This window comes from Schistocerca cancellata, chromosome 3 (genome assembly GCF_023864275.1).
Source record: "Schistocerca cancellata isolate TAMUIC-IGC-003103 chromosome 3, iqSchCanc2.1, whole genome shotgun sequence".
Classification (NCBI taxonomy): Eukaryota; Metazoa; Arthropoda; class Insecta; order Orthoptera; family Acrididae; genus Schistocerca; species Schistocerca cancellata.
In genome coordinates, this window is record NC_064628.1 from 691,087,011 (window position 1) to 691,101,724 (window position 14,714).

The window sequence follows — 14,714 nt, forward strand, 5'->3', positions numbered from 1 at the left end:
TAAGTAATCCATCAATGTATAAATTGTATTGCATAACATGTACTTTTTAGCTGCCTTTTTAAATAAGTGTATTTTTGCCGTTTCTTTAATATCTTTTGGTAATTTGTTGTACAGTATTATTCCTTGGTAGAATATGCTGTTTTGAGTTTTATTTTTTCTTGGTAAATGTAAGTTTAGTCTACCTCTTGTTTCATGGTCATGTACAGAGCTGTTTGTGCAGTAATTACCAATGTTAGTTTTGGTGTGTACAACTAACTGGTAAATGTATTCACATGGAACAGTTAAAATCCCCAGTGTTTTGAACAGATATTTACAATGAGCTCGACTAGTATGTTTGGTTATTATTCTTATGGCTCTTTTCTGGAGTTTGAAAATTGTGTTCATATTTTGTGCATTTGTTCCCCAAAAAAAGAATGCCATAGCTAAGAATTGAGTGTACATACGAATAATATGTAACTAAAAGACACTGCATGGTACACACTGATGATAGGATTCTAAGGGCATAACATGCTGATGACATTCTGTTTGCAAGTACCTTTGTGTGTTCACACCGCTTCAACAGAGAATCAATATTCATTCCTAGGAATTTTGCATTTTTTACATAGTCTGTAGAGGTGCCATCTACTTTTAATTTAACATTGTCATTTTTCCTCTTCAAACTGAAATTCATTGCATTAGTTTTCTTTATGTTCATTGTCACTTTATTGCTTATTGACCAATCAAAAACATCCTTGATAGTTTCATTTGCTTTCTCGGCAAGGAGTTCCCTTGTTTTCTCAGTGACTATAATGTTTGCTGTCATCAGCGAAGAGAACTTTTTCACCATGAGTAACACTACTGGGAAAGTCATTGATGTCTATCAGGAACAGTATTGGTCCTAATATGCTACCTTGCAGAACCCCTATATTAATGTATTTTGGTTCTGATAGTGTTTTGATCTACACTCCTGGAAATTGAAATAAGAACACCGTGAATTCATTGTCCCAGGAAGGGGAAACTTTGTTGACACATTCCTGGGGTCAGATACATCACATGATCACACTGACAGAACCACAGGCACATAGACACAGGCAACAGAGCATGCACAATGTCGGCACTAGTACAGTGTATATCCACCTTTCGCAGCAATGCAGGCTGCTATTCTCCCATGGAGACGATCATAGAGATGCTGGATGTAGTCCTGTGGAACGGCTTGCCATGCCATTTCCACCTGGCGCCTCAGTTGGACCAGCGTTCGTGCTGGACGTGCTGACCGAGTGAGACGACGCTTCATCCAGTCCCAAACATGCTCTATGGGGGACAGATCCGGAGATCTTGCTGGCCAGGGTAGTTGACTTACACCTTCTAGAGCACGTTGGGTGGCACAGGATACATGCGGACGTGCATTGTCCTGTTGGAACAGCAAGTTCCCTTGCCGGTCTAGGAATGGTAGAACGATGGGTTCGATGACGGTTTGGATGTACCGTGCACTATTCAGTGTCCCCTCGACGATCACCAGTGGTGTACGGCCAGTGTAGGAGATCGCTCCCCACACCATGATGCCGGGTGTTGGCCCTGTGTGCCTCGGTCGTATGCAGTCCTGATTGTGGCGCTCACCGGCACGGCGCCAAACACGCATACGACCATCATTGGCACCAAGGCAGAAGCGACTCTCATCGCTGAAGACGACACGTCTCCATTCGTCCCTCCATTCACGCCTGTCGCGACACCACTGGAGGTGTCCGGAGCAAGTATGGTGGGTCTGACACACCGGTGTCAATGTGTTCTTTTTTCCATTTCCAGGAGTGTATTTGAAGTATGTGTTATCTGCACTCTTTGTGCCGTATTTGTTAGGTATCATTGAAACAAGTCATTAGCTACCCCTCTTATTCCTAATGCTTCTAATTTATTTAATAGAATCTTGTGGTCGACTGTATCAACTGCCTTAGAAAGATCCAAAAATGACACACTCATCTTTATCAAGAGCAGCAAGTACAACTTTTGTGAATTCTACTATGGCTGACTCCGTATTTTTGCCACTTCAGAAACCAAACTCTGATTCGCCGAAAAGATTGTATTTATTCAGGTAATTCATTAATCTGTCTTTCATAATTGCTTCTATTATTTTTGAGAATGGTGACAGCAGGGAAATGGGCCAGTAATAATCTGTGTCTTCTGCATTACCTTTCTTAAGCAAAGGTACAACTCTTGCCTGTTTTAACTGCTCTGGAAATGTCCCTGATGTGAAGGATTCATTTATTATATTTGTTAAGGGGCCTTGTATACTCCCTATGCAATGTTTCAGTACACACTGTTATAACTTTAAGCTGAACAAATATATTTCAAGGTAGACGCAATACATTAAAGTCAAATCATAACTGAGTCCGAGTCTAGCGGCCGCTGGCTGGCTGGCCGCTTAGGTGGCGCTGCTGCTGCATGGCTGGCAGACAGCGCCACATGTAGAGGACGCGCATAACTGCACGGCGGCACTTTGAAAGATTGGCAAGTCACAACACACACATTGGTACTTCATCTAAGTTGAACAGTTTTATTGACTTCATTCTCTGTGGTTGGAAGTTACATCTTTGTATTTAGTGCAACATTATTTACAGGTGTTATATTTGTTTTGGGGAATTTTTGCTGTAACTTCTCTGCGATACTTGAAAAATGCTCGTTTACATAGTTTGCTAAGTGTTGTGGATCATTTATTACCTTATCCTTCTCCCTTAGCAGTATGTTATACTGTGTTTGTTTGTCTCTCTCTTTTTCCTTTTTTATAACATTCCAGACTGCTTTGCTTTTACTCTCTGCATTATATATTATTTTGTCATTAAATGACTTTTTTGCAGCCATCAGTACCTTCCTATAGATCTTTTTGTATCTGTGATAGAAATTTGAGAATTCTGGATCATTGCGAACCTTTTCCATGGAACTGAGGTGTTTAAGCATTTGGGAGGACTTCTTAATACCTGCTTTTATCCATCTGTTTTTGTGACGAGTTGATACAGGCATGCATACTTTTGGAAATGTCTTTTCAAAGTGCAATTTAATCAATGTGGAGAATTTAGAGAATTTCATATTCATGTTGGTTTCCTTATAGACTTCATCCCAGCTTTGTTTTCCTAGTTCTTCTGAAAAATCTTTTATTTTGATTTGTGATAGATGTCATTTGTAGGCTTGTAGTTTAGGGAATGATTCGATGCCTGATTTTACTGTTGTTATTTGACAGAGATGGTCTAATAGTCAGAGATCTTTTACAGCTACATCACATTTTTCCCTGTCCATATTTGTGGCCACATGGTCAATTACTGATGAAGTCATTGTAGTAACCCTTGTTGCACTATTTACCAATAGGGACCTGTCAAAACTTTGAAGGATGTTTATGAAGGTGCTGCTGGATTCATTTATGATATTAGTGTTGATGTTAATGTCCCCACACAGAATTATGTTGACCTTTGTACTTGAGACTTTATCTAGAACTTCTGTTAACTTATTGAAAAAAGTGTCCACACTACCACTGGGAGATCTATACGCACACAAAATGATTAATTTCTTGGTGATATCAAGCCCTGTTAATTCAACAGCTGATATTTCAAAGTGTTTGTCTTCACTTACTGTACTGAGGTCATGTCTTGATTTGAACCGTGTTCCTTTTCTGATCCTCCACCCCTTGAAGTAGTTCTGCAGTAAGCGTTTACCTTTTCATACAATGATAATACTACATGTTGGATTTCTGTGCCTCTACACCAGTGCTCAGTAATGCAAACTACTGTGCAGTTCAAAGATTGGAGCTCAACTTCTGATAGTTGTATTTTATTTTTTATTGATTGCATGTTTTGATGGAGGGTTTGTTAAGTCTGTGAAATGTTACTCTTTACAGTGGTTTGTTTTTCTTTGTGACATATGGTATACGTGATATCTGAGGTGTTCAAATCTGTTTTGTGAGTGATTGTTTCAGTATTTTTTAGAGTGCTGGAGATACTCTTTAGGCAGAGGAACCTGTTGTCTGGATAAAAAGGACCTAATTTTCCTGTCTATGACAACAGGTATTTGACCATGTGTGGCCCGAGATCTACCCCCTATACTTTTCATGAATCAGCTGTACCAATCTTCCCTTCCCAGTCCTGTTTAGGTGTAGGTCATGTCTAGTGAAACCCCATCTGTTGATAGTCGCAATGGGCACCAGAGAAACATGAGCAAAGTTGGCTGTCCTCAGAGCCATCCCTAACCTCACATTGCTTCACGTCACAGCTCCATCAACATATGGTCGATCATGATGCTGGAACAGCTCAACAAAGTGTACGTTGGTGGCATGAGTCAGGTAAGCTATCTTGTCCAGGTCGCCATCTATGTCATACGCCCCATCCCTGTCCAAACTCTTTCCTGTCCCATTGACTATCTCTACATGGTCCTCTTTTGTGAAGTCCTTACATAAAGATGCTAGGTCATCTATCACATGACAGCCCCGCATTTGGCTTGAAGAAACTGGTGGCCTGGTATGCTGCCCCTAAACTTTCCTGCAACTGAGGGCCTACACCTCGCCCATGACTAATACCTAGCAGCAACACTTTCTTTTTCCTAAGACTTTGTACATTCCTAGGCTTCTTGGCCTTGGTTGAAGTGTGCTGCACGTTTTCTGCTCCTCGTTCTACCTGAGGCTCTTCTCCGCCTAACTCGGGCAGTGGTAGTTACCTGTTTTTGGTGTTGATGATAAAACTGTCAGATCGCGTCCTCTTTCTTCCTATATTCCTACCACCTGCCAGTTCCCAATCACCCTCGTATCTCCCTTGATCCTTATGAGTTCCTTCCTTGCTTCGTACAACTGTGCCTGAAGGGCACAGATTTTCCTTTCCTGTTCCCCAATCAAAATGTTCCTACCGCATACTCTGCAGTTCCAGGAGAGAGCCTCTTCTGTTCTCCCAACATTCTACCCACTGCATCCCCCCCCCCAGCGAAAATATTTCCTACAAGATTGGCAACAAATCCCTCTACTCACTACTCTATAACAGCTCCTACATTTCTCACTTATTATTTGCAGTCAGATGCTTAAGAAGACACTTGAACACAACCTCTTCAAATATTTTTGAGAAATGAAACTGGTGGATAGTTTGATGGTATCTCTTTTCCTCCTCCTTGTAAATGGGCTTAACTTCAGCTTATTTTAGCCAGTCTGGAAAAGATAACAGACTGATTACACAAATAAATTAAGATAGAACTGAACTCACATGAACACTTTTTGATCTACTTCATTGATATGTTATTATAACCACTAGAATGCTTTGATTTTAAGAATTTTATGATGGATGCTACTTCTTTGGGAGAAGTGAAAGTCATTTCCATTTTACTGATGTTATTTGTAGAGACTCATCTCAAATATTTCATTACACTCTTTACCTAACCTGGTAACCCAAGCTGCCAGCAACAGAACAGAAACAAACTACTTGTTTAAGAGGTTTGCAATACAACACGCACTTGTTACCAATGTCTCATTTATTTTTAGAGCTATCAGTTTATCTTCCTTTCTGGTCCATCCTGTCTCTGTTTTCATTATATCCCACCTAATTTTTATTTTGTGATGATGTAATTATCTTTTACTCATAATAAAGCTCCTTACATTTCTGGATTACTTGCTTCAATATTTTGCAGTGTTGTTTGTAATGCATTACAGTGCTAATATCAGAGCTTTTCCTAGATAGTAGATACAGTTTCCTTTTTGTCCCACATGACACCTTTATTCCCTGTGTAATCAATGGTTTATTTTTTTACTTCTATTTGTTTTGAGTTACTTTTAGGAGAAAATAATTTTCAGTTGAGGAAGTAACGTTATTAATGAATGCTTTTTATTTTCCGTTTGAGTCAAAAGTATTGTAAACATCTATCCAGCTCCTGTTTTTGAGCAATCTCCTAAAATTCTCAATTTTTGACTGATTTATTACCTTCCTAGCCCATTTACTATTGCTTTTGTGATATGACTTTTTTCCCTAGATCTGTCTACAAAAATTTTGCCATAACAGTCTCAGAGCATTTACATACCCTAGTTACAAAGTTCACAATAGGAATTAACTTGATTGACAGCATTACTGATTGCAATAATTGTTCACTGACAAAGCTTTTCAACAAATCCACATTAAAATCACCAGAAACCACTATTTCCTTGTTTATTACTGTGAGGTGGGACAACAGAGCTTCCAGATGTATTACAAAGAGGTTAAAGTTTCCTGAAGATGCTCTGTATATACTTACTATTATAAAGGGGTTATCATGAAATACTACTTCTGTCACACAAGCTTCTAAGTGCTGCTGTGAGCAAAATTTATTAACAACGTTATTCTTGAAATCAAAACAGTTTCTGACAAATGTGATAAGTCCTGCTTTCTCCATATTTTCTCTACAAAACTAAGGTTAAGTGAAATCCTGTAACATTTAACATTTCAATTTTGAAAATGACCTTTTCCCACTGCTGTCTGTCATCATAAGTAGCAGGTACATTCTTAGAGCAACTTCATATAAAAATCTATGACTTGTTTGGATGAAATGAGATATAGAAGACATTGGTCTCCTGGGACATCAAACTCACATATACTGCCAAAATACTGTTAACCACACTTTTAAAAATCTTAGCAGCTTTGCCTCCTGAAGTGTCATGCCTATGACTGGGTGCCACTGGGCATCTGATGTTGGGTAGCATGAGCTTTGAGAGGTGAATGTTAACTTAATTCTTATCAGTTGTCCATGAAAAGTTTAGGTGAATAAGCCCTTACAAAATAGTTAAATCTACAACATTTACAATTATAAGGGAGAGTGCGCCATGGTCCAGGCCCTGAGGCTGCAGGCTTGATGGCTGTGCTAAATATGACCCTGCGATAATACGCTCTTAACTCAGGAACTGAGGTATGCAGATTTCTTTCCTTTCTCCCACAGCAAAAATCTCCATTTTGTGGAGGCCATTCAAAAAGGATTACTTTGTATAAACACAGCCTTTTGATTATTTTCTCACACTGTAGTCAAATGTTGGGTACAAGTCATATGCCAATGTGAGAATCACTGACAAAGTTACCATGGTGAGAAAATTTTACGATAGAGAAAAATGGTGGTTTACATCAGCTCATAAGAAATGATAGTTTCAGATAACATGGAGAGAAACTAAGGCCCAAACACTATAAAATTATTTTGTTTAATCATTTCTTTTATTTGGTTTTGTCACATATAAAAATTACAAGTAAAAATTTCAATAATTCATTCTGTGTTGTTATACATTTTAGACACACAAGCAAATTAGCCTAAAGACTAATAACTGAGGCTTAGAGCTGAGCATACTGACTATAGCCATTAGGATATTACAAATATGTCAACAGTACAGCAATGTGCAGTATCACTCACATTACCATGATTTTGAAAAAAAAAGTACTTTCTCTTAGTTTAATTGAAAATGAAGTAAAAGATAAAGTATTGTAAGGTGGGAGGCCATGAATAAGTCACTTATTAATTAACATCTTGAGTGTCACAAAATCAGCATGTCAGCTTTATTTATCACACATTTTCTTTTGTAATTTGATCACTTGTAGCAGAGGAGGAATAGAAGAACAAGCTTTTAGTTTCATAGTCTCAAGCTTCAGTGAGTACTGCTGCGTGCTGCTGCTACTGGAACCTCCACTACTGGTGAGTATAATAGTCCTTTCCTAGTTTGTACAGTTAACAGTGAGCAATCACAGAGTCCACAGAACACAACAGTTTGAGAAGTAACAGTGTTCTATTGGAGCCAGTACAGAACACAAATACACATTTGGTGCACTGTAGTGTAATTCCACCACAAATTATTAATAGTTGTGATATTACATGACAGTCATAGTGCTACATCACTCGGTGCTTGTCGATTGTCTTGCACCTTTTTACGCCTTTTGAGGGTGCCTATAATGGTCAACATCTCCTGCACAGCTGGTGGAGGGTCCTCTTCTTTCTTGCTGGTAACTTTCTGTTGGAAGAAATATACATTCAATTAATGTCTCAAGGTATTACTTTTTGGGAAAAAAAATCCAAGCAGAAAGTAACTAACAACAAATGTTAACATTATAAAACAGGGCCAATAAAGAAAAGATTTTTTCATTCTTTCGCTCACACACAGTGCTCTATAAATCTCGTCTTGAACAGAGATCACCTCCCTGAAACCAAATATTCTGATAAATTGTAGAAGATGTGGACTCTGGAATAACTCAGAACAGTCAAGATCACTAGCAAAGTATTTATTTAGATGACCTGTTTTGGTAAGACTATCTTACCATCTTCCGATCTCCAACTTTCCAATTCATACAATGTCTGCCATAAGCACTTTGTATTGTCTCATATCACAGTTGTATGCGTAAGGATTGTGAAACACATTTGATGTCGGCATGTCATAATGAAAATAACTGTATATGCAAAACATAATACCAATGTGCCAGCTGCCAGTGTTCATGCTCATACCATAGTTGAATACATACAAATGGGAACCAACTAGGAATGTAGAGCAATGCAAAAGTACTTTAACATTCTAACCAAAGGAAAATGAAATACTTTAACGACTTCAGACAAATGAAAATAATATAATGTAAACAAACTGTTTCTGTGACTAACTGAATAATTTATATGTTACAAGTAAATGCTTACCAGGGAATACATTAGTATCTGATGTGAATTCATATTGACTAAAGTTTGTGGATACATGCTGATCTTCACATTCTGCATTCGCAATGCTGTAAGAACAGCTTGCAAGTTACCCTGATCAGCCATAACATCATGGCCACCGGCCTACTATCAAATAAACCCGTCCAAGCAATAGCAATGTCACATGGTGAAGAATGACTGCTAGTCAGACACATGCACGGTGCATTTAGTACCAGTAAGCAAGCTGTTAATGTGTGGAAGGGGAAGGTGCACACACTATCTTGAGTTTGATTGAGGACAGATTGTGATGGCCTGGAGACTCGGCACGAGCGTTTCATAAACTGCACGATTTGTCGGGTGTTCGAGGAGGCTGTGGTGAGTGTCTTCTACACAAGACGAAACCAAGGTAAAATCATGTCCAGAAGTGGGGTTGGGCGGCAACCCCTCATTACAGATGTCAGATGTCATGTGTTGGGCAGACTGGCGCAAACTGTGACAGAACTAAAATAGTTCAAATGGCTCTGAGCACTATGGGACTCAAAATCTTAGGTCATAAGTCCTCTAGAACTTAGAACTACTTAAACCTAACTAACCTAAGGACATCACACACACCCATGCCCGAGGCAGGATTCGAACCTGCGACCGTAGCAGTCCCGCGGTTCCGGACTGCAGCGCCAGAACCGCTAGACCACCGCGGCCGGCGTGACAGAACTAACATCAGACTTTAATGTAGGGCACAGTACAAGTGTACCTCAAAATACAGTGCACCAAACATTGCTGATGATGGGCGTCTGCAGCCGACAACCCATGCATGTGCCAATGTTAACACTTCAACATCAGCAACTACAACTGAAATAGGCAGATGACCAATAGCACTGGACATCGGCACAGTGGCAGAGAGGTGCATGGTCTGATGAATCCCGATACCTTTTTTGTCATGCCGATGGAAGGGCCTAAATCTGCCATCTTCCAGGAAAACAGCTCCTTGACACCTGTACTGCAGGACAGAGACAAGCTGATGGCCGCTCTATTCTACTCTGGGGAACATTCACATGGGCATCCATGGGTCCAATGGAGCTTGTGCAAGGCATCATGACAGCCACAGAGTATCATACACTGGTTGCAGACCATGTACACATATTCATGATGATCATATTTCCCAATGGCAATGGTGTTTTTCAGCAAGATAAAGCGCCATGTCACAAGGCCAGGAGTGTGATGGAGTGGTTTGAGGAATGCAGTGGCAAATTCCAATAATGTATTGATCCCCCCAACTTGGAAGATCTGAACACGATCGAAAACATCTAGGATGTGGTGTCAGAGGTCATCGATCCCCTCCCCAGAATTTACGGGAATTAGGTGACTTGTGTTTGTAGAGGTGCATGTCCACTGGTATCCATGCAAAAGGCATATTGGCTATTAGGCAGGTGGTCATAATTTATGGCTAATCAGTGTATATTGTGGATGAGACAATGGTATGAGCAACATCTTCGGTACAAATGCACGTCAATTCTTTACCAGATTACAAATTAAATAACTGATCAAATGAGCCTCTTTGTATGTCATGAAAACATTTTGCATCATCTACTTAATACTATGGACAATTGTTATTCTGTTAAGAATCTTACCTCTGGTGATTTCAGTGTGAATCTTCCTCCTTTAATCTGATTGATGATTTCACTAATAGCTCCTGCAAAATAAAAGCCATCAGTTTACCAGTCTGTGGAATGTTGCTGGTTTGTACAGTGCTGAGGGCAATATAAAATAGCTGAAGGCTTGCAATATTGAGCTCATACAACTGAAGGTTTTTAAGCTTGAAAGCAAGGGAATCATTCAGAATTTTAGTTTAAGAGTGATTCATGTGTAATACGAAAAGAGAGAACTGAGGAAATTCATCATCCTCAATTATCTGTCAAAATTTGTTATTCTAGTTAGTGGAAAGATTTTTTTCCTTGGCTTATTGTTTCCTTCAAAGTTGAATTATTTTCTCAAATCTATGAAACTCATGGCAAGAATGCTTGCCATAGCATTTTAATGGCAATGAAAATTCTTGGTCATCTTTGGTAGTGATTTTTAGAGTACTCAGCCAGTCAATAGAGATATGTGACACTGATATTTGATGTGCCCTGAAGTTCAAAGTTATAAGGCAGAAATCGGTACATAAACAGACAATATAATTGAAGACAATTCCACTAATTAAACTTTATAAGTGTCAACAACAACAAAATTATTATTTTATGAATCACTGAAACAGTATAATGTGGAATAACAAATAAGGCACTTTACACTTCGTGTTCAGATATGGTACTTAAATTACTTATGTAGGTCAAACAAGTGGGAAAGATATAGTTCCCAGTTTCACCTAGGATACCAAACATATGGGAAATTTTACATCATTCACAAGAACATGAACATGTTAGTTCCTTGCCTTAGCGTATGTGATGTACATTTTTACAGTATCCAGCCACAGAAAATAAATGCCTGATTCAAGAAGAAGAAATGTCCACCATATTACACTACAACAGAAAATAGCCCCCATTTCTCAAGATTGTATGAGGCATATCCAGAAATTAAAAGTATCCATCGAAAAGGCAGTATATTTCTAAACAGTTTACAAATTTACATATGCAAATCAAACACTATTTCTTGAAAGTCACCTCTGACCTTAGTGCACTCTGTTAGCCAGATAGTTTTATGTTCCGTGCATCATTTTTACATTGAATCATTATCATAATTATGTGTGAAGTGGCACCACCCAACATTTCTATGGAAACCAAGTATTTGGTGCAACATTACTGTCAACCACCCTGGCATCACTATTAAGAAGGTGTCATTAGGAGCACCCTATAAAGGGATCACACCACAATTGAACATCTAAACTGTCCGAGGGCTAGTCTGAGCCATTAGAGATCTGTGGACTGTGTGGCGAGTGTGCTATCTGTTCGGCTTAGGTTTTACTCTCATGCAAAAAAATGCCTCTGAGCACTATGGGACTTAACATCTGTGGTCATCAGTCCCCTAGAACTTAGAACTACTTAAACCTAACTAACCTAAGGACATCACACACATCCATGCCTGAGGCAGGATTCGAACCTGCGACCGTAGCGGTCGCGCGGTTCCGGACTGAAGCGCCTAGAACCGCTCGGCCACCGCGGCCGGCACTCTCATGCATTCTATTCATCTTAGCCTAAGCTTTGATAAGGCATCTACAAGACTCTGCTTTGGAATATGGACTGCAGATAACTCACGTATATGTCTCTTGTTGTTAATAAACTGGAGTGAGTCTTGTTAGTTTTGCGTGTAACTCACCTTTTGCGATAGTGGCGACGACTTGGAACCTATGACTTTGAATGATTTTATGATTAGGTGAGAGGTTTCTTTTTTTCAGTCATGGAGGAACTACAACAACTACTAACACAAACTGTACATGGTTATCATGAGCTAACAGCATTGATATTATGTGCAGTGCATTATTGAGTGTAATACATAAATCTTCTGCGCCACCCAAGTTTACAGCTTTCCTGTCATTTAACGAACAAAGTGAAGAGTGTGATGCTCACCACGAATGATTACAGTTGTATTTTATGACTTGCCAAACTTCTAGCACTAAAAGACAAACAGCAATGTTATTCATGGGAAATCCCAAACTGTTTTAACTAATACAGAAACTAGAGTCATTAACAAATCTGGAATAATTTGAGTTGTAATAATGAAAATATTCTGGAGAACATAAATGGAATAAAGTTATTGCAGCCAGATTATAGTTTTGGCAGTGGAGAAAGGTCTCAATCATATCACACAGGGCTGCTGACTTATATGGATTGTGTACAAACTGCTATTTGAAATGTATGTGTAGGCAGAATTACATAGACTCTGGAATCAGGGATATTACATTACATCTTAGCCCCAAATGAGAAACTACATGTTGCAGAAATTTCTCCTTCTTTGAGGGGAGTAATATGAATAGCTGAAGCTTATGAAACTGCCCAGCACTCATGCAGTCCAGAGTTTGTTTGTAAAAGAACTCATCGTGCCGTCACCCCCCTGGCTGTATGCACAATGGACATCACTCTATCTCTGGTGGAGCCCTTACCTGCTCCCTGGTCTGGATGACATCATAAATAACTACATCAGCAGCAAGAGACCATGCTGATGGCAGTATTGGAGCCTGGCTGTAAAGACTGCTTCCTTGGCCATGCACAAATCGTGTGTCCTCATCACTGCACAACATGTCTCAAGTGCAACTGAAAGGGGCACTTGCATGAGGTACGTGTTGTTTTCTAATCCTTCAATAAAAGAAGTTACTGTTTGAAACTAAAACAAAGGGTTTATTTTCACGCAGAACAAATGTAGCACAAACTATTACAAAATCTTCTGTGCTTTTAGATCTCCAAAAAAATCATGCATAGCAATGGCCATAACAATGGCACCAAAGAATGGTTTTCTACTAGAGGCACAGATTCTAATTCCCAATTTCCATCACCTCCACTAGAAGCAGTATTTCATCCTACAGTTCAAATTTTTGGATTATTTGATAATGTATAGCTCTTAGCAGCAGGTTTGTCCCGTTTGCAAGCATTCCACCTGTTGCAGTTTGCTCCGATGTTATTTCCTCTCGATCAGAACAATAATTTAACTGGGCTTTCTTTTGGGGGAAGGGGTTATTTCTCTTTGTACAGGGTGGTTGTAATTAAACTTTCACTACTTGAGATGGCCCACATAAAAAATGAGCAATTGTAGGACAATTAAACTTTGTAGAAACATTTTTTAAGGACATGTGAAAGAGTAATAGTGAATAAACCATTGAAAGAAACACATTTTAGTTTCCACATGAGAGGGTTCAAATCTGGTGACCTTCGTGGTTATGCAGTTTGGAATAATCAGCCAATGGTTCACTCTGCTCTTGGGAAACATCGACGGCCAACTGTACCACAAATTGTTGTTAAGTTACTGATGCCATGGCTGAGAATACCAGAAACATTGTGCAGTCTTCAAGCAGTCTGTGTAACAACAGTTGAACATTCCTTCGTCCACCATTCGAAAAGATCTTGAACAATTATGAAATGGTACCCCTACAAACTTCACATTCTTTTGCAGACATTCAAGTAGATTTTACTCTTACGTTTCTTGCAGCGGTTGTAGTTGACAACATGTGGCCTTGGAAGATTCTGTGATGAAGCACACTTTATACTCACTGAGACAGTTAACACTCACAACTGTCACATTTGGGGATTGTCACTGCCAATGAACATTCATGAAGTTCCCTTGTGTAGTAAATGTATCACTGTGTGGTGTGGCTTCATAGCACAGTTAAAGATTTTTCTTTAAGGAACTTGGACCCCAATGACCAAGGACATGCAGTGTGAATGGCACATGTTACTGTGATCTGCTTCACCAACATATGAGGGGCTTTGGACTCAACTGTTTTGATGCACGATGGTCTTACACCTGACATTGCTTTTGGGGACACCCTGGAGTTGGGGTGCCACACACTCCACACCAAGGGACTCTAGCAAATGCTTGGCACAAATCCCAAATGGTCTTGTTGCCCTGGGACGAATGGAAAAGAGACGTTCCATAGGTGGTCGGGCAACGGTAGGGTACGCAGGGGAGATAGGACAGGCAAGGAATTGACACACCCGTCGCACCATGAGGAGTTTCCGCCGGATGGCGAGCGGCGGTTCCCCTGCCTCAGCACACAGGCTGGGGATGGGACTGGTACGGAAGGCACCAGTGGCCAGCCTGATACCTTCATGGTGTACTGCGTCAAGAATCTTCAGATACAAAGGCCTTGTTGACCCATACACGCTGCATCCATAGTCAAGACGCGACCGGACGAAAGCCCTATAAAACTCCAGCAGACGCGCCCGATTTGCTCCCCAGGACCGATGGTTCAGACACTTCAAAATATTCAGGGCCCGCACCTTGAGGTCTTTAAGGTGCGGCAACCATGACAACTTGGAATCAAAAGTGAGGCCCAGGAACCTCACAGTGTCGCTAAAAGGAAGAATGGTGTCCCTCAGATGCAATTCAGGGGAGGTAAAGAACGTTGAGAACGATTAAAATGAACACACACACACACATTTGTCTGCAGA

The 14,714-nt window shown here is 39.9% G+C and overlaps 1 protein-coding gene across 1 annotated transcript in view; it reads right to left on the reverse strand.

The window, feature by feature from the left end:
* Positions 1 to 7,157: 7,157 nt before the first annotated feature.
* Positions 7,158 to 14,714, reverse strand: part of LOC126175678 (shootin-1-like) — a 54,536-nt gene continuing 46,979 nt past the window's right edge. The window contains exons 9-10 of the mRNA XM_049922604.1: positions 10,248 to 10,309; positions 7,158 to 7,951 (exon numbers count right to left, since the gene is read on the reverse strand). Coding sequence (XP_049778561.1) covers positions 7,823 to 7,951; positions 10,248 to 10,309 — 191 coding nt within the window. The 3' untranslated portion in view covers positions 7,158 to 7,822. The remainder of the gene's footprint in view (positions 7,952 to 10,247; positions 10,310 to 14,714) is intronic.